At 37.8% G+C, this 21,351-nt stretch overlaps 1 protein-coding gene across 10 annotated transcripts in view; it reads right to left on the bottom strand.

The window, feature by feature from the left end:
- Window positions 1–21,351, bottom strand: part of Grik1 (glutamate ionotropic receptor kainate type subunit 1) — a 379,975-nt gene that overhangs the window by 136,657 nt on the left and 221,967 nt on the right. For 6 of the 10 annotated variants that reach the window (XM_076867150.2, XM_076867152.2, XM_076867151.2 and 3 more), the window contains exons 2-3: window positions 15,173–15,340; window positions 11,638–11,895 (exon numbers count right to left, since the gene is read on the bottom strand). The exons of 2 other annotated variants lie outside the window; for them this stretch is intronic. In XM_076867150.2, the coding sequence (XP_076723265.1) occupies window positions 11,638–11,895; window positions 15,173–15,340 (426 nt within the window). The remainder of the gene's footprint in view (window positions 1–11,637; window positions 11,896–15,172; window positions 15,341–21,351) is intronic. 2 more of the 10 variants (XM_076867158.2, XM_076867156.2) reach the window with 1 other exon arrangement.

Below are 21,351 nucleotides of genomic sequence, written 5' to 3'. Positions count from 1 at the left end.
TGATCAAATAATAGCAACTCCTGAATCTAGAAGAAGGTGCACAGAAGTTTACATTATCACACACTTTTCTCTAAGTCCTAATCTTTCTAAATAAAAAGACAAAATGTGCAAATATAAAAAGAATAACATTAGCTCTTCCTTCTACCACCCCTCCCCTCAGGAGGGTGACTGGAAATGTACCTTTGGTTTGAAAGTGCTTTGGAAAAAACATTTCTTATTTCACTTGAGTTTGAGCTGGGCTCTGCATATAGAGATAACTTTAAAAAATGTCCAAACGTCCAATTCTTAAACACTTGCTTTGGCCGCCTGTCTTTGTGTGCTCACATAAGACAGAAAATGGTAATTTGCATGCATGTTGACTGATTTGGGCAACAAGTGGAGCATATGGAAGAGGAAAAAAAAATCCTGTTATTTCCAGTGGCGTTTAAAATTTTCTGTACCTTCTCCTGAAATAATAATAAACCTTGCTATTTACATTGCTTCTTTCTATGAATTATGCTACATGCCCTATAAATAGCTCAATAAGCCTGGAATATACCACAGAGATGGATGTGTGTCAGTGTTGTTTTAAAGGGAGGAAAGTGAGGCATGGTGAGGTTAATTGTTTGGATCGGCCTGAAAATGAGTCATAGATGCCAGGAATTGAAAGCAACCTTAAAGGTCAGACCCCTACTTGATGCACAAATCCCCTCCACACAGCTGCTGCTAAACACCTCTTGGTTTGAGAAATTCTCAACTGTACCTTGCAGTCCAATTCATTTCTGGATTGCTTTAGATATATTTAATGAGTCTCAGTTCAAAAGAAAAGTACCTATGTTTTCTTGATTCTTAATTCAATTTCCTGTTCATTAAACCACACAAGTGGGGTTTGATGCTGTAAAAATGTAATTAACCATGGGGACCCAAAGATCAGATCCTGTTTTAAATGTGAATTTCTTTTTCATCTGAACCGAGAAACATGCAAAATGGCATTTCACCAATTTGTTGGTATATGAATACATCCAAACCTAATAAGATTCTTAGGGGAATCTATACATAAAGTGTGAATCCTTCAGAGGAGAGGAAAAAAACAACTGAGAAATGGAAATGGGTGAGGGAATGAATATCTGGGAGGACAGCACTTTTAAGTGCAGATCTTCATACCTGTGTTTTTCAAAAGTGCAAAAAAAGGCTAGTTGGAGACATCCAAAAGGAAAGTTGTGTCCCTTGATCACACTGAAGAGTATAGCCAAAATATTTGAGATTAACTGTACTGCAGTTAGTTCCACCAGTATATTTTGGTCCTGAATTCTTGATAATATCAATGGTAGCTAAAATAATACACCTGGAACACAATATCTAAAGACTCTTGCACAAAATTCTGAAAATTTGAATATGGTTCTGGTCAAAGGACAAGGTTTGGGGACATGAAAAGTAGAAAAGAGGGAGAAGAAAAAAAGGAACTCTAATTCTTTACAAAAATAGTAGGTGTATCAAGATATCCGATTTCAAATTCTACTATAGGGCTACAGTAGCAAAAACAGCATGTTATGGACATAAAATCAGACACATAGACCAATGGAATAAAATAGAAGACAGAAGACACAGAGACAAACACAGTTGCAGTCATTTTTTTTTTTTTTTTCCTTTTTGGTAGTAAGGATTGAACCCAGGTGCACTTCTTCACTGAGCCACATCCCCAGCCCTTTTTATATTTTAACTAATTTGGTCAGAGTCTCACTAAGTTGCTGGTGCTAGCCTTGCGCTTGTGATCTTCCTGCCTCAGTCTCCTAGTGTGTGCCACCATGTCCAGCCAGTTATCTGATTTTTGAAAAAGAGCCCAAAAAAGGTATGTTGGAGAAAAGAACACCTTATATATAATCAGAGATATGATAAATTATGATATAATGGTGTACTAAGAATTGTAATGCAAAAATAAATAAATAAATAAAAAAGAAAAGAACACTTCTTTAACAAATGGTGCTGAGAAAATTAGGTAACCATATGTAGAAGAATAAAATTAGATCCCCATGTCTCACCTTCACAAAAAAGTCAACTTGAAATGGATCAAAGGTCTAGGAAAAGGACCAGAGACTTGATAAGTACTAAAAGAAAACACTAGAATGTATAGTCCCCAATAGGATTCCTTTCGCTCAAAAATTAAAACCAAGAATGAAAAAAAATAATGGGATGGATTCAAATTAAAAGCTTCTTCATATCAAAGGAAATAACAGTGTGAAGAGAGAGCCTATGGAACAAGAAAAATCTTTGCCAGTTACTCTTCCAACAGAAGATTAGTGTCCAGAATATGTAAAGAATGCTCCCCCGACCCCCCCCCCAAAAAAATTCAACACCAAACAAACCACAAGCAAAAAATCCATTTATAAGTTGACAAATTAACTAAACATTTTTTTAAAGAAAAATACAAATGGCTAATGATTACATGAAAAAATGTTTAACATTTTTAGCCATCAGAGTAATGCAAATCCATGCTACATTGAGATTCCTTGTCAAGTGAAAATGGTTATCATCCAAAACACAAATAACAAATGCTGGCAAGAGTTTGGTGGAAAAGGAAAGTTTATCCACCATTGGCAAAAAAGTAAATTAGTATAGCCACTATGGAGATCAGCATGCAATTTTCTCAAAAATACTAAAATTGAAACTGTCCAATGATCCTGCTATACCACTCCTTGGTATTTATCCCAAATAATTAAAGTCAGCATATTTGAAAGATATATGCATTCTTGTGGTTATTACAGTACACTTCACATTAGTCAAGTTATGGAACCAGCCTAGGTGTCCACAAAGAGGTGAATAAATAAAGAAAATGCAGTGTATGTATACAATGGAGTTTTACTCAGTCATAAAGAAAAATGAAATTATGTCATTTGAAGGAACTGGAGATCATCATGTTAAGCAAAATAAGCCATATTCAGAAAGGCAAATGTCAACTGTACTATGTGGAAACTAGGCAGAAAAAAGGAAGGAAAGGGGATCTCATGAAAACAGAAGGTAGACCATTTCAGTAGAGGAATAGATCAGGAGGTGGGTGGAAGGGAGAACAAAGGGAGGTAGTGTGGTGTGAAATCAATTAAATCACGTTATGCACATCTGTGAATATGCCATAACGAAACCTGCTATTCTGAATAATTAATATGTATCAATAAAAATAATAGACAAAATGAATAAATTAATTAAAAATCCCCCAAAGGACTATAATTTATTGCCTTCATAGTATTGAGTAACAACTTTTTCATGCTTAGCTGTTTCAGGGGGAATCATGGGAAGGCACACAGCAGACAAGTTTTAGCTCATGCAAGTGGTTATCATAGCAGAGTGAAGCAAGCTGTGATTGCTGAAAGTGAAAAATTCACTTATTCTTTTATTCAGCATTGGCCATATAAATTATATCTTTCATTTTGGCCAGGTAACCCATGTCAAAATGCTACTTTTCTTTAATTACAAATTTTATACCTCTGTCAAGATTCTTGTTTAATAATGTATTTCTTTTTTCTTTGGGAAGATAGAAGGAAATATATTAGACCTAAAAAAAATCCAGACTAACTCACTGTTTAATAGTGCCGTAAGTGCAGCTCTTTTATTTATTCATAGAATGATTGAATACATTATCTATAGCATTTAGAACAGTCCATCACACATAAGCAGCACTCAAGAACAAGTTATCGCTACTTCCAAGGTTGTCATTTCTCTCATGGTTTCTCCCAGAATTTCTTTCTTTCAAACAGTGACATTTTGGGGGTTGGGATGTGGGGAGCACTAGCCCTATCAGGCATGAAGTGCCAGATTTGATCCCCAGCGTTTCAAAAGTAAATAAATAAGTAAATAATAAAATTAAAATGAATTTTAAAGAGAGGAAGTATGGGAGTCAATCACAGACATTCTTTCATACGTTAATTTCATTTCAAATTAATCCACATTGTAAAGCATTTATAGAGGTTTGGTATAGATAAGAAAATAAAATATGAACCTTTCAAGGGTCACGTGTCATGAATCCAGGACTAGAGACATCTTTCTGGAACTCATTTACCTTTTGGACTTACTTAGTCCCATCTGAGGACTCTCACATTGGTATCTATAGCCCAGAATACTTTCCCTGAATTTCAGACTCATGTATTAAATGCCTACTGTGACTCCATTTGGGTGTCCATCGGTATTTGAAACTCAAATTTAGCATATTCATGACTGAATTCCTGATATCATCCTTATTCCGTCAAATTAGTTTCAGCTAATATCTTCTGCATCTCAAGTGATGGCTACTCCATTCTTTGGCTCAAGCCAAAAAGTCTAGAGTTTTCTGAGACTCCACCCTGCCTCTTAAAACCTTCAACCTTATTATTGGTTATGTTTTCATTTTTTAATTCACGGGCATGAAATAAGTCGTAAGTCTCACTGCCACTACAACATTAATATTTTCTAAGACTGAATCCAAGTCTCCCTGCTCTTACTGACCACTTAAAAATAAACATAACATATGGTATTTGTCTCATGTCAAGGGAATGTCATGCTTTTTCTTGACATATGACTCAATTGGAACACTGAGCAAAACTCCACCATTTCAGAGGAGTTGGAAGGAATGTGCTCCCTGTCTTCCCTGTTAAGCAGGTTACTCACTTGAGGCAAATTTCTGCAATGTGAGATGTCCCAAGTTTCTCAGATAATTGTGTTCCTTAATTCAAAATCTGTGTCATACACACCCTAAAGAAGAGATGGGTACTAAAAAAGACATCTTAAAATGCAGTCAGACCAAAAGAGAAAATGCGTGCATGTTGAGAACATCCATGATGCTATTTTTGTGGTTTTGCAAAGACCCTACATGGCTTGACTCATTTTTCAGACTCATGCCAATGTCAAATGGAAGCAAAAGAAAGAGAATGATGGATGGACACACAGTAAAACCTTGCAAGTGGGGAACATGTTCAACACCGTTCAGGTATTAGGCCAGCCCTGCATTCCAGGTGTTTCCAGTCTTTGAGAATTTCCCTCTCCTCTATTGCTATCACCTCCACTAGCTGCCTTAGATTTTGTAGGAATTGCCAACAGATTGCCATATTTCAACCTTTGCCTCCCTAGATTTTCAGTCAGTGCAACAACCAGAGTGATCCACTGCAAATAAGAATCTGATCTTGTTCAAAGCTCTCTCCAGTGGCTTTGCATTTCAGGCAGAGAAGTTTTTCATGTGATCTACAAAGCCCTTGGACTCAAGACACTCTCCCCTCAGACCTCCTCTCCTAAATCCCTTCCCTTCTCACTCTGTTCCAAACACACTGGCCTACTTGCTGTTTCTCTGATGTACCAGGCACACTCTAATCTTAAACATTAGCTGTCATCTTTGCCTGGAACCTTCTTCCAGGTACCACATGGCTTACCTCCTCAGGCTGCTTTAAAGTCTTTACTCAAATCTCATCTTTACAATGTGACATGATCTCAAATTCTGGGGACTCCATGTCTAGCTTTCAGGTTCTCCTCACCAACATTATACTCTTTCTTTCTTCCATATATTATTGTTGTGTTTAAAAAGTATGGTTCACTTTACATAAGGTGAACAAATTGTTTATTCTTTAGGTTCCCATATAACCTAAGCTCATTGAGGTTAGGGTTTTCTGTTTTCCTCATTACTGTACTCCAAGTTCCTAGGACAATGGTTGGTACATGGTAAATGCTCAATAAGTGTTTGTAGGATGACAGATGTGGCAGCATTATTGAGAATAAAGAAATATATGCTCTAAGAGGATAGCATCAAGATGGCCAAGTGCAATGGGAGTTGATTTTATAAACAGCAATTTATTTAGAGTTGAAAAAAAAATTGAGGTCTCATCCAGTGAAACCTCTAAGGTATTGCAGGAATCCCAGTCAGGATCAAACTGTGTCAGAGAGTCCCACTGTATGTTCAAACTTTTCCAAGGCCAGGAAACTAAGTACCTTGGAAAGAAATATGCACTATTCCCTGAGACCCCCACAGCTTAGAACTTCATCCTTTTGGTGATGCCAAAATTGCTTCTCTGAATCCTCCACCCACTGTTGTCCAGTTTAGTTAAGGTCAAGTTCAACACAGGAGGGAGGAGAAACAGGTGAAGTTTTACTGTGGGTTGAGCCATAGCTTCTTTCATTCCATGGCCCTGCAGATATTTTTTGACTGTATCCAGTTCCCTTCTAAATTTTTATTTTTTTTCTTTGCAGCCTGAACATTTTGGTTATTTCATCTATCTATCTATCTATCTATCTATCTATCTATCTATCTCCCCTATATAGGAACATGCTTACTGTCTGCACATGTATAATAAATTAAGACGTGGGTGGTTGTGAATTTGGGGAGGTAGACCTAGTCACAAGGTAAGTTGTGAAATAGGAAAATTCTCTATTTGAAACTTCCTTAATATGTGTGTGTGTGTGTGTGTGTGTGTGTGTGTGTGTATATATATATATATATATTTTTTTTTTTTCCTACATAGTTAGCTTAAAGTGGTCTACAATAATGATTCAAGGGCTGGGGATCTAGCTCAGTTGGTAGAGTGCTTGCCTTGCATGCACAAGGCCCTAAGTTCAATCCCCAGCACTCCCCCCACCAAAAAATAAATAAATAAATAAATAAAATTCAATAAACTAGGAATTGGAAGGAATTTTCTCAATATAATGAAAGGGATTTACAAAAATAAAGATCCAAGACATTTTATTTATATTATATGTATATCTTATATTTATGTCTTAAGATATGGAGGATTTTCAATGATGGAGGTGGGTTCAGTGCAGGGTTAGTTTGTCTCAGGGGTTTGCACTGGCTGTTCATGCTGTGCAAAATCTTGAATGTTCTCTTCCAACTCATCACATAGCTTTTTCCTCTTTAATGTTTTACTCAAAAATATAATTTTCTCTTGAGGACTTTCCTGGTATCCTTACTTAAAATTGCAAACTTCATCCTCATTCCCCAATCTCCCGAAAGCCATTTGGTGATTTATTTTTCTTCGTAACACTTACTACCATTTATCATACTAACATTTACTTATATATTTTATCGATTAAATATATTTTATTCCTTAGACTGTGAGATCCATGAGGTCAGAGATATTTTGGGGTGTTTTTTAGAATAGTGGTTAAAACGTGTCTGGTAGTAAATGTTTACTAAACCAGGGAATCTGTTTATCTGTTTGCCTGCCTATTGAATGTGGAAGAGCATACACCAAAACTCGAATAGGTTTTCCTGGACATATTAGGTCTTTACCTATTTCTTTAATTTTAGCATTATCCAAAGGGAGCAGTCTTATTTTTATAAATGTTGAAAAATAAATTTTAAAAATAAACTGGGAAGGAAGCCATTTATTTAGATCTTAGGAAAGGGCAACCATGGCAAAGAGTGCCATGCATGTTTGTGCCATCTTGGTTGTTTTCCTCAGTGTCTCACAAATTACCACCTGACCCAACTGTGTGTGAACATGAGTGCTGGGACAAGTCAAGGAAGTAGGGAAAAGGGACCAGCAAAACTTGACCATGGGTTTTCTTAGTTCACAAAATAAAAGCTAGGCAGAAGTGCATTTATTTTTTCATGTTTTGCCAATGCAATTTGGATGAGCATTTGCTATGTGGAACTAGATCTCTCTGCTGGTTGTGCAGGTGGTTTCCTAACCTTGTGTAAGAGAATACTTTGAAATCCCAAAGTAAGAGACGTGCTAAATCATTCTTCCCCATTAACGGCACTGGGGCTCAGATCATGAGACCTCAAAGTATTTTGAACTGAAGGAGCCTGGAAGGGTCTAGAAGCAAGGCCCTTCTGACCTTCTCCTGCTCTCCTGTCTCCACTAGAAGTCATGGAAACTTGGTCTTCTTTCCCCCAAAGGATGCCACACCACCTTGGAAGGTCACTGTCACTTCTCCCTTGAAAATCCTCATTCCAGAGGCTTTGCTCAGTACCCCCATCAGACTGTTTTCATTAACTCATTCCTTTTTGTCCATTACATTTCTACTCAGCTATACATTTTTTTTCCATAAAATTTAAGCATAAAAATATGCATTCTTAGTTGTAGAGCATTGCCTAGCATGTGTAAGCCCTGAGTTCCATTCCCAGCACTGCAAAAAACAAACAAAAGCTTTACCTCTGTCTTTGGGTCTTCATTTGGGGAGGCTCCTGATTAAACTCAGATTAAATTAATTTGTTGTGCTTTTCTATTGGTAACCTGCCTCTTGTTATAGGGTTATTAATCATGACCCTTAATGATGAATAAAGAAAAGTTTTACACCCTTCCACCCCTCCAATACCTCTCTGAAAATTTGCCAGTCAATGAACCAGGATGTCACCTGGGACAATGAGGCAAAAGACTACCAAGGTTGATGAAGAAGTCAGGAAGAGCAATTGATGGGGAGGGGAAGAGTGTGGGGACTCAGCAAAATGAAGGAAAACCTGTGAACGGAAACTGAACCTACTCACTAGTGTGCTGAAGTCCTGGCTTTTACAAAATCACGAATCTGAGCTTTTAGCTGTTTTCTTTCTCCTTTTTTTGAGGGGTAAACTAGAGCCCTGGGGCTAAGTGTAGCCCAGCACACATTTTTGTAAATGAAGTTTTATTGCCACACTGTGTCCATCATTTGCATATTCTCTATGGCTGTTTTCTGGCTACCTTGTCAGAGCTGCAGTAGTTGTGACCAAGACCATGTGACCACAGAGCTTAAGCTGTATACTAGTTTGTTCTTTATAGAGAAAAGTTTGCTGGCCTGGGTCCTACACCAATGTCTGTAGCTCATTTTGCTGAGATTGGCCCTGAGAATGCAGAAACTGCTGAATGGGCTCTGAACTCATTTGATGCTCTGCTTCTCAGCTCATTTGGATGCATGTGAGGGGATAGTAGCCAGGCTTCCACCAGGGGTCTAATGAAGCCAGAAGGACTGTCCAATGGGCAGCAATTTCTCATTGCATAGGGTCACCTCTGATGATGAGAATCAGAAACATGTTGGTGAGTTAAGGGATGAACACCCAGGGAAGGGAGAGAGAAGGGATGAGATGAGACAGGACTTTACTCCTCCCAAGAGTTCTCTAGAGCCTTTCTGCATTTAACTTCTAGAGGACAGAATGCTGCCTGCCTGAATTTAGTGAACTGAATTTTTTCCTTAGAGACAAGCACGCTGCTCCTGATGACTTCAATGGGAGTAATGGGCCATTTGGTCCCACCACATCTGTGCTGGCTTCAGGCTATTTAACAAACTCCTAAGCAAATCCCAATAAAGTGCTCTTTAATTGATACTTAATTCTGATGTGGGGGTGGGTGCTGAGCACACCTAAGTCCTAACTTTTCCTTCAGGTTTACTTAGTCTCCTCCTTTTTTATGACTTGCTAATTACTGCAACCAAGAGCCCTGAGTCAAGAAGTATTAAATCCACTCAAAGTCATAAGATGTCTGCTTTTATTGATCTCAGTTGATCTGTTTACTTACTCTCTGGGTTCCAAATTAATAGCTCAATTGATTATTCATTTACATTTTTAATGTTGTTATGGGCAAAATCACTTTAACATAAATCATCTCTAACTTCACGGGTGACATACAAAATCGTTCTGGATTTTTAATTTCAACAAGTATTTATTGAGCATCTGAGCTCAGGTGAACTTAACCCATATGAAAAAGGTCATTTCAGACTCTAGTGAAAGGTGATAGAAATGATTTTTTATTTTTCTTCTGCACAAGGTGGCCATTACTTATGAGTAGTTAATCTGACTAAATACAACTTAAAATCTATCATGACTACACATTTGTTTGAACTCTTTCTTAAATTAAGCACAGAAATTTCAATGATTTGTTTTCCTTTTGAATGGTTTTTGCTTTGCTGGAGATGGAGAAATAGTGAGAGATTAGACTTTGGAGACCTCACCATAATGAGAAATAATATGGTTATTTTAGCTCACGAAATACTCTTTTAACAACAGTAGGTAACACAGAAGATCTAACTACACGTGTGTTTACAATAAAATATTCTACCTGAAGGCTCTTTAAATATGTTGTGGAGTTTATTTGATAATTGTTTTCTTTCTTCACAGGAAGCAGGTAAAGCTCTCAAAAAAATGACTGCCTGTGGCATAACCCTCCCAATAAGACTGCTTTGAATATAATATTTATGAATTATATATCCAATCACCTATCACCTTCACTTCTTCCTAAAATGAGATGAGGCATAAGAAAATACATAAGTGCATATCTCCAACCATAATGTCACTTTTATCTGACAGCATAAAATGGAACCATAGTTTCACGCCAAATGGAGGAGGCTCACTATTCATCCTCTGGGGGATAATAAGTGCTAATGCTTTTTGAAAAGGGTATTGAAAAATGAAATAGTATTAAAGTCTAAAAGTGCTTCCCTTTACTAATTTTCACTGCTAATTTTATTAGTCTTTTTGCCCAATGTGTAGATTACAGAAAGGAGCTAATTTCAATTCTTAGAGGAAAAAAAAAATTCAGACAGTTAATAGTGTTATTTTTTCTGAACATAATTACTAAACTCTTTTCTTTAAGTATGTGATAGGAAGCAGATAATAAATATAGATAAGATACACTTTCTATTTCAGGATCTTCTAGTCCCATAGATATGTAATAGATCATTGAAATAGAATGTGAGAGACAATGATTCTATTTCCAAAACACTGCTGAACTCTCCGGTGTTCCTGGAGAGTCTCATGGAAGAGGGAATATTTATATGTGGTCATAGAGAATGAAGGTGTTCACCAGCATTCAAGTCACTCGCAGTGGCTCCATAGTGAGGGGCCAACCTTGGAAAGCAGAAGCTAGGGAGAACTCGGGAGTATTTGAGAAATGGAAGACTTCTCATCACAGCTGGTGTGAGAATATAGGCCATGGAGGGAAGCTAGTGCCTTGATTTATAAAGACTAACTTGGCTTAATGTGAAATTGACCAAATTATTATATGCCACAATAAAACCCACCATTCTGTTTAATTAATATGCACCAATAAAAAAATAAGCACAATAGTCCAATGCTGAAAAACTTAGAGGGGCTTAGATTTTATTATGTGGACAAAGGAGAGTCCTTGGCTGAATGTAAATGAAACAAGTGGGAGTCTAAACTCTGACAGACCCTGAACTGTAAGCAAAAGACAGGGAGAAAAAAAACAGAACACTGCAGATAGAGTTAGAGACAATCTAATGAGGGCCAGAATGAAAGCTTAGTTCTAAGACTCATCACCTGGGCTCATAGGCTCTTTCCCAGGAAATAGTACACTTGAATGGTATAATCTGTACCTGAATTCTTGTTTGCTAACCTACTTTAGGAACTTTTCCAGACATTTGCATAGCCACTTATCAAGTTCAAATCTTATTATTTGGTCACTTTCATTGTGGTCATAGTTGCATAAATGAAATTACGTCTTTGATATGTAATTAGAATATAACATATCAATAGGGTGATATTTCTTTTAAAAAATCCCGGTAAATTTGATGAAAAAAATATCAGAAAGAATAAAAAAACAAGAGAAATTCAAGCTAGCTACACTTGATGTTCCTAAATTACTTTGGAATACACAGTCTGCTTTATATAAGGACGTTTTCATGCACTCCACCTGAAAAGTTTATGGCTGTAGAAAACTTTAATTCCCTTTGCTCAGGCCAAACATGGCCAGGTGTGGTCTCAAGTGAGTCCCATACCTGTGCTGTCTTCATACACCACAGTCACTGTTTTCCAGTTGTAATAGAGGACCAGATCCAGGACCGCTCTGCTGATAGCTGCATAATCTGGATAGAGGTTGATGTAAAACAAATCTTTGTTGTCCACTGAGGGGTGTTTCCAGCGGGTCTGTATGTGTGGAACTTCGAGAGCGTTGCAAATAGACTGCACAGCACTGACCGAGGAACTATGGGAAGGGCCAAAGAGGGCAGCCACACCGAGAGCCAACTGGTCACATGCTGAGGATGTCCAAAGACAAGTAGGGGTGGGAAAAGAGATGGAGAATAGGGAAAGGGGGAGAGAAAGAGAGTCCTGTGAGTTTTATATTTCCCTTTGAGGATTCTTCTTTTTAATTTGACTATTGGAAAATCTCCCCATCTGTATGTAGAGGAAATGTGCTCCTTTCAACTTCCAATTTTCTGGAGATGATAAGATACTGATAGATGTAAATGTAGAACCGATTAGCAATACATCACAGGACCAACTCCCTGCAAATAAAAATGAGTTACGGGTCTCACTTCATTACCTTTAATCAGATGGAGTCTAAATCCCTCACTTAATGTGGCTGTTACTGGGGAGCCCTCCAGGAGCCAACCAGCAAGTTATTTGTCAAATGAATGTTGTATGAATTAAGTCCTGTCATATGGCAGGGTGGCAATGAAGGTATTAGCGTGGTCACAAAATTCAGAGGAAAAACCTGTGAGTGACTACAAATTGCTTTAGCTTCTGTCTTTCCCAAATTCAGTTCCAGTTTATTGAGATTCTGCAAAGAATTGTTCCTTTTGCAGAATACAGATTCTCGACACCTAATTAATTACAGAACAATGGAATAGCATAGCTTAAAGGGAATCTTAGGAGTCTCACTTCAAGACTATGGGCTGAGTTTTGACCACTAACAGTGGCGGAGCTAAATCAGAGCTCGGGACCCCAGCTCAAGGTCAGGCCCTTTTCTGTCTCAGTATCAGCCAACATATACCTTAACAGAATGAAATCATATTTAAAAATGTATTTATAACATAAGTTAATTTTCTCACTATATGTGCTAATTGAGAGAATTTAGAATATTTAAAATGTATGGAAAACCAGCAGGCTGTACTTAATCCATCATCTTGGGAGAATATCTACTTATATTTCAGACAGTTGGGATCATTATACAAATGCAGTTTGATCCATTGAATATAATAGCATACTTCTTCGTCAAGTAATTATAAATTCTTCAAAAGGACACTCTCAGTATCTGTAGAATATACCATTCCATGGAAATTTAATCACTTATTTTAACCATTTTTATAATTTTAAACATTGAAGCTCCTCCAACTTCTTGACCATAAGAAATTTTATACAACTTCTATTTTCCTCTGTATCTTAGGATACTTCCTTAGAGTAGATTTCCAAGGGTTGAGTTTCCAAGAGTTAACTAAATTAAAGGGTTTTGACATTTTTGTTATTTGATACATATTATCCAAATTTCCCTCCAGAAAGGTTAGAGCAGTTTAACCTCTACAACCATGTAAATAGAGCCTATTAATCTTATGCTGGCAGGTGTTAAATATGAATTTAGCTGCATTTTCAAATTTATATTGTAATTCTATTTTGAAGTAATTTAGAACTACCAAGATATAATAATTGAATATAAGACTTAAATAATAGCTCAATTTGTAAGTGCAATAGTGTTGACTTTTATAATAATATCATTTGGCAAATAAAAATAAGTGGAAAATTTGTATGACTCTAAAATTACCTGACTCGATTTAGAGAGAATAATATGATAACTATTGTAGATATCTAAGGGGCTGTAGGTGTTGACAGTCATTTACAAGGAAAACTTTATGATACTGTGCTGTTCAGTACTGAATTACTATGTCAGCTATAGATATGTATACTTTTCTGCGTTAAGTGCTGTAGGTATAAATTGTCGTTGTCCTTAGAAGCTTATTTCTGGATGTATTTTCGTTAGTTAACCAGAAAAAAAATGAGAGCACAAGAGTTTGTGAACTGCCATGTGATCCAGCCTGTGCAATGGATTGAGATTTTTGCTAATATGTAGCTCTAGGATTCTAATAGTACTTGACAGAAAATCAATCCTTTTGAATTTTGTTTGCTAGCAAATTACCAGTTTTAAGAAGCTTTGGGGTGTTTAATTTACAAGTATGGCAGGTACTTCAGATCATAAGAAATCTCAGTTCTTATGAGGGTTGAAGTACCGATGCTAAATGTTGTTGGCTGGCTTTCTATGGAGTGAGTGTGTGTGTGTGTGTGTGTGTGTGTGTGAGAGAGAGAGAGAGAGAGAGAGAGAGAGAGAGAGAGAGAGAAAGAGAGAGACATATCTAACCCAAACAGATAATGCATATGGAGATGACTTGTAAACTTCAAAATGCTGTATAAGCAAAGCTTTATTATTTGTTCATAGACAATCCTGACCTACATGACATTTTTAACTCCATCCATCTTGAAAAAGAAAGAATTCTTATACTAAGGTCATGCTATAGGTAGACAGAGATCATTGCACTATAATTTTTTCACCTGTACTCCTAAGAAAAGTTTTATATTTTATTTGGAAAGAGTACTAAAAGTCTTGCAAAAGTTCACTAAGTGAACACATCCTATGATCTAACTAGGTTAATTCAGTTAACAACCAGTATTCTGCAACTTGGAAACCAGCGGGACTGTGGAGTTCACTGTGTTTTATTTGTTTGTCTGTAATGGTGAGGCATTCTCTGTGAGGCAAAGAGTCCCCGTCTGTTCTGGGGTGCTCAGCAGCCTTTGTTACCACACATACTCCTTTATCTGGTGACTAGACTATGCCCTCATTAGAGGCCAAGCTTCAAGTATATCAAATGTGATCTTACTTCAAAGAATCATCCTAGAAGTGCCAGTGGGATGTCTAAACCACCCTTCAGTTCCACATGAATCATTCCATGGGAGAAAGCTTGTAGTCTATAAATTGGATTACTTTTTGGGCACTTGTCTTCTGTTCAGAAGCAAAAGAAAATTAAATGCTGACATTGTTCTCTCACAGATTTAATCTTTGTATTTCTATGATTTTGTTGAAAGGAGAAAAAAAAAAGTGTTGTGAAGATGCTAGGTAAACCCCATAGTTTACAACCTGTTAAAATTCAGGGTGTGAGTTATGTATGTCCTGGGCATTTCCACAGCTCCATGGATGTGACCTTCTGCAAAGTTTTATTTGACTGCACTGTACAATTTCATGGTGGTATCTCAGCTTCAGGAAGGAAAAACAGATCAAGCTTGACATTTTCCATTCACAGCTGAACCAGTTAATCATAGAGTGGAGGGCACTGAAGGGTAAGCTAATCAGAAAGGCCCAGAAAACAGGGTGAGGCAGCATCCATTAGGTTAGCCCAGATTGCATTGATCAGTGACACCCAGGCCTGAGATTTCCTATGACCTATTTGCACTAAGATGCCTGTTTTGAAAAAGGGCAGGTTGCAAAAAGGTGACCCATGGAGCAGACGGATCACCCAAAGAAGCTTTTAAAAGTGGGAAAAGAGTTACCTCTCCGTGAGGCTTCGAAACTATCAAAAAGATTAATTCTCTGGATGTCATAGGTTAATGTGGTGTTCGGCATCAGGGTTCGGTTTCTGTTAATGCTGGTGACTGCAAACTTGAAAGCTAGTTCTTCCACATTAACAGGTTCGTTTTCCACAGTTTCAAAAATCCCTCCTGCAAAAGCAAAAGAGATGGACGAGAAGCATTAGTCACATGATTCATCCATAACTTTTTTTTAAGAAGACAAATGGTAACTACAAACGAAAGACCTAACGTGATAAATGGTCTAAGCCGACCCCAAATCCAGGGCTAACATAAGTTTATGAGCATGTGTCATAGGCAGACAAATAGGTCTAATGGCATATGATCCTGAAGGTTTAAATTCAATGGTGGCATGTATAATACCTCTCAGACGGTGAATATATTCCAGATATTTTGTAGCATGAAAATGTAACTGATAATAAAGCAGAGAGCAATTTTCCACCGTCTGGACAAGAATGGCATTGGTCCTTGACCTGAAGATAATTTGAGCTCTATCCTGTTAGGACCACCCTTCCTTACAATGAAGCTCTTTCTGTTCAGAAGCAGGCATTCTAGACTCCAACGAGATCACACAGAGAGATGAGTGGGCTCAAAATGGGACACACATACTCTTTCAAATGAAAGCATCATTTCTACACTTCATGGGTCAGAATTCTGAGCCATGTATTGTAGCAATGTATTCTAGTACTTTCTGAAGTGTATGGGCAGATTCAAAGAACTCTTTTTTCTTTTCATTTTCTTTCTTTCTTTCTTTTTGAAATTTTGTTTGGTTGTTCCCAAAAGCAAACCTGTATACCATCTCTGAAGAAATATGTGCCTTTGCTGAGCTCGGATATCTTAAACATGAAGATTTCACTAGAAGAAATAATATGAAATATTAGTGCTTTAAGCCTCATCAGAGAATTCAGCTCTGGCTTTTTTTGAGGCTTTGATGTTGGATAGAGACATGTAAGTACTGGTAACTATGCATTCTTATTGTACTTTAAATGCTGTTCTGGGATTATTGATAGACACAGAATGTTCACATTCAGTAGAAGTCCTCTTAAATGACCTCCACTTAACTTACTCCTTGATTGACCCAAACTCATTTCCTTTAAAAATGCATATGAACTGATGTCCCTGGAATTCTGAATACTTGAGACTCTCAGGCTGCTGTTTATCTGCTCTTGCCATTCTGTAATTCCTTATCAAAGTTAGTTGTAGGTGTTCCCTAAACTTGCCTGTGCTAGATCTATTTGTAAATGCTTTAATAATGCTTTGTACTCAAGAAAAAAAATGTTCCAAAAAATCTGAAATTCATATCATGAATTGGGAATTTGATACACAAGCATTCTTTTTTGGAGAACTCCAAATGATAGATGCTAATTGAAAGAAATTACTTTCATTCTACTTTGAAAGAATAGTAAATAAATGCACATCTATAACTTTTCTGATAAACTAACATTCTCTATTAAAAAGCTACTACAGTGTCAGATTGAAAGCTAAGAAGGTTTATACAGAACAAATTTGGCTCCTTTTTGGACATATTTCTAGCATTTATAGACCAATGTTAGGAATCATTCACATATTGATCATTTCCCTCTTCTCAGAGAAACCATAACTGAAAACTATGTGATGATATTGGGTGATCATTTTAAACTTCACCTAAAGACCTGCATGGAACATTCACTCAGAAGTGAGTGTTGGGAATGAATTTACTTTCCAGTGAATTTTTGGTTTTCTTTTGCTGGGTAATTACAAACAGGGATTTGGAGCTGGATTTCCAGTTCCTCAGAACTTTTGATGAATGTTTGAGAGGAAAGTGATAAAATTTGGAAAATAGACATTTGGTCACCAAAAGAAGATGGCTGTAAGGTGAGTTCACCCTCACTGTCAAGGTAACGCACACAGCAGATCCAGTCATTATTAGCAATTATTTGTTTACTCATTATTCCCTCCCATACCCAGTGAGCCCTCACACAGACAGTGTGTTTAACTCAGAACCACTATTCCTATGGAAATCAAGTCATCTAAAGATATTCAGGCTGCAACTATTTAGGAAAAAAGTTAATCACAGGCTGAGGTGTGAGCACCATTAATCTGTGTAGGGTAGGTAGGAAGGTAGGTAGATAGGAAAAACACTCTAACAGGAAACAGAAATTCTGAATCCTGGACATTGGTTTACCTGATTCCCCTTCTAGGAGGATCTTTAAGTATTGAGATGAAAGTCACCGTGAAACATTTTATAACATTTATAACATTTTATAACATTCAGGGTAGCAGATACTTTTCCTGTCTTTCTAAAAAGTGAACAGGGAGATTATTTTACCCAGCTTTATAACATTCAGGGTAGCAGATACTTTTCCTGTCTTTCTAAAAAGTGTACAGGGAGATTATTTTACCCAGCTTATTTGAGGTTGCAAATCTGTGACAAACTCAGATGTCTGACTGTCCAACCAGTGAGTGCAATCAAGTTCTTCAAGCTCTTTCTATTGCTCCTCTCCAGCATGGGCTGAAGCTGCTGCCTTGTGTCCCTTGTCTGTGAAGCAATTGATATAAGACAAAAGTCCTCTGAAAGCTCAGCTGCTCCCCAGGGAAAGGCTGGTATTGTTGGCCTCCTGCTCACCTCAGAGCTATCCCTTCGGGATAGTTTCCTTTTCCACACATCTGAGTGTTCCTGGGTTTAAGAAAATTATGTGTTTTGATATGTGTTTAGGTGGTGTGTAGGTGAATTCTGTTTTGTCATTTTGAGAACAATTTCTGTTATTCCTTTGCCAAATGAGAATTACACGTTGTATCATTAGCTCAGCACCCTATCACTTTCTTCTTTTCTCTGAGAAAAGGGCATCTGATAAATACCAAAAACCTACAGTGATGTGAAGTATACAGAGTGCTGGAAAAGTACCAAGAAAGTGAAATATGATAAAAACAGGAGAAAGTTATTAATAGGAGCCAGACTAATACCTCACAGGGGGGCAGACTGTTTAAGGATCCGCCGCTTCCTCCCTCCTCTGCCTCCCCCTAGCTTCAGGTTTAAGATGCAGAGTGTTTGGTAGGAGGAAAAGAGAGGGATACACACCTAGGAATATTTGCATGGCCCTCCCTCCCTTCCTTCCTTTCTTTCTTCTAGATGGGTGTGGGCTACTAATGAGGTTTTTAAAGCCTTTTGTGGGGTCTGTGCATAGTGAACTTCGGCTCCAGCCATTTGGAAGCCAGGAGTCCCATTGGCTAGGAGAGGAATCCCTACCTCATTCATTCTATACTTCCTCTTCCTCCTCTGCTCTTGCACCTGCCTGATTCTCTCATCCATCATTCTCTCTTTTAAGGTCACTGTCTCTTTTGCTTTCCCTTGTTTGGACTGAACCGAGTATGACTTTTACATCTAAAAATTTATTAGGCCGTGGAAGGATTAGGAAATGTGAAACTAAGAGACTAGCTCAGGCTCAAGGGAGAGAGGGAAAGCAGCCCCGCCTGGTTTATTTTTCCTCCACTTCCCAAACCAGGTCAGTGGGTGAGGAAAGGAGGGCAAACTCTGAGAGTTCAGGATGAAGAGGAAGCCTTTCCTTTCTGCTGCACTTCTTGAGAAGTAGAGCGAGGTAGTGCTGGCTGGGAGAAGCAGAACCTGCAGGTTGGGTTTCCCACACTCTCTTCCATTACCTGCACCTCCTGTGAACCTGAGCCATGCAAAGTATGTTTGTGACTAAAAAGACAAAAGCCTTCAGCATGGCATGGACCAGGTTAAGTGAGTGCAGATCACACACCAGTCCTTGGGGAATCGCCGTCTTCTCTGTCTCATCACCAATAAGTATGACAAGGGTGAAGGGCATCATTAACGTGCACCCCAGCCTCTTTCTCAACCTTCCCCCAGAACCACTTGTGGCTTGATGTCTCAGGATAATTTGGATACACTGTCCAAGCAAAGGGTTAAAAATTAGAAGAGATTGACTTTTTGAGCTTTCATGTGAATATTTGTGCTATTTGAAATGGCAGGGAAGGGTAAAAATTGTATTTCTTGTAAGTACTAAAATAAATATGAATTCTGAAAACTGAACATTTTTATGTTCTTAATAAATATGCATATTTAGGCTTTATTTTAGAAAGCCTGTGGTTTTCTTATCTTGATTTTTCCTGTTGTCCTTGCTGGGAAGAATAGACATTGGAACAAATATGGCTAATGCTAAAAGGTTCTGTCCTTTGTACTCCATGTTCCCTTACTTCAGCAAAGGTACCACATGGTCACTAAACAAAGGAATGAAAAATAAGGAGTGTTCCCATATTTTGGAGTAGTTTTGATACTGTAAAACTTTTTTGTATGTCATTATTATGGGCTGACTTATGCTTCCCGAAATTCATTTGTTGAAGCCCTAATGCTAAAACTAGTACTTCAGAATGTGGTTACATTGGAAATGAGTTTTCAAAAAGGTGATTAGATTAAAATGATCCAGGTAAGATGAGACCTGTCCTTATAAGAAAAGGAAATTTGGATGCACAGACATACATTCAACATGAGCAGAGGAAGTCCACGTGAGGATGGGAGGAAGGAAGGAGACCTCGGGAGAAACCAAGCCTCTGAACCCTGGTCTTGCACTCCCAGCCTCCAGAACTATGAGAAAACAAACTGTCATTTAAGTCACCCACTTTATGAAATTTTGTTGTGACAGCTCCAGGAAACTAATACATTCATTTTCTCTTTTTACCCTGAGGACTTTACAATTGACACATGGACAATTTTAATGGAAATCACATCTATGTAAGTCACATTTTTCTTCTAACAAGATTCGGAATTTATCACAAAATAATTTAAGAAGAACAGAGAGGAACTCACTAGAAATCACTTAGGCAGCAGAGTTCCATTATCATGGCAGTGTTTCTATCTCTGTTGGGTAGACTCCTACACCAAGGAAGCTAGGTCATGGGCAGTTGTGTTTTGAGACCACACAGACATGGACAAGGCTAGGGTGACATCCTGCACGTGGAATAGGTTGCCTTCAAGAGACCATGGTGGGTGGGATGAAGGGTGGTAAGGGAGGGCTTGTTGTTTGTACCACATCCCTCCATTTAGACTTAAAAAGAGAATCGTGCACAATCATACATTGGACTGTTGGGTTAATGACTTGATCATTGTAGGCAAAGGGCAGCACTGAGAGAAGATGAGGTCAGGAAGCTGTGCTTTTTATGAATACTCTTAAGTTGAGCCCAAAACAATGGCAGATTTGTCGGCTTTCTCTATCACTATAATGAAGTACGTGAAACAATTTATAATTAGAAAAGATTTATCTTGGCTCTTTGGGAGATTTCTGTCCATGATGGATTGACCCTAAAGCTTTGGATCTGTGGTGAGGAGAAAATTGCTCATCTCATGAGCAGAAACAAAGGTGAAGGGAGGAAGATTAGGGTCACACAGTTCCCCTCAAGGGCATAATGAGATGACCTAAGGACCTCCCTTGTGGTCCTACCTCTTAAGATCCATAGTGCCTTCCAACAGGTCCTCCTGGAAACCACATGGACCTTGAGTGGAACACAGTATCCAGCAAATGGTTTCCAAACTTTCCTAACTCTTATGCCTAACTACAGAGTCATACTGCCCAGGGATGTGGCCCAACCAGCTCTAGGTTAAAAAAAAAAAAAAAAAAAAAAAAAAAGCCAGGCAGGCTCAAGATTTTATTAATTAAAATTTCTAGGTTCCAAGAGTAGTTGATAGCCCGTTTCTGAACCTGCTTCCCAGTCACTGTTTCCACCAAGCAGGAAAAGTATAATATGGTAGAAATCGAGGCCCTTCCTACGGTACATAACTTCAAAAGAAGCAATTCTACTCTTATCAGCTCCCTCTAGATGGCACCTCTGCTGGAAGATAAGTGGGAAGTATAAAAATTACTTCCTTTCTCCCCAACATTAAGAAAAGAAAAAAGAAAAAAAAAAAAAAAAAAAGAAACCAATGTTCCATTTTGCCAGGGAATTTGCCTCATTTCATGATGAGCAAAAACAGAAAAGTAATGATATTCAACCTTGTTCCTATAAAAGAAATATTGTTCTGACTCAATTTATCATGTCATGGTGAACATATTCCATATAATGACCATTGTAGAAGTATAAGATTATACTCCAAATTCTATTTTTTTTACTTTGATTCATGATTACGTATATGATGTCCATGATTCTATTGA

Source organism: Callospermophilus lateralis, chromosome 10 (assembly GCF_048772815.1).
Source record: "Callospermophilus lateralis isolate mCalLat2 chromosome 10, mCalLat2.hap1, whole genome shotgun sequence".
In the NCBI taxonomy this organism is placed as follows: Eukaryota; Metazoa; Chordata; class Mammalia; order Rodentia; family Sciuridae; genus Callospermophilus; species Callospermophilus lateralis.
The sequence above is the reverse complement of the archived record's forward strand: the minus strand, read 5'-3'. Positions and strand labels throughout refer to the sequence as shown.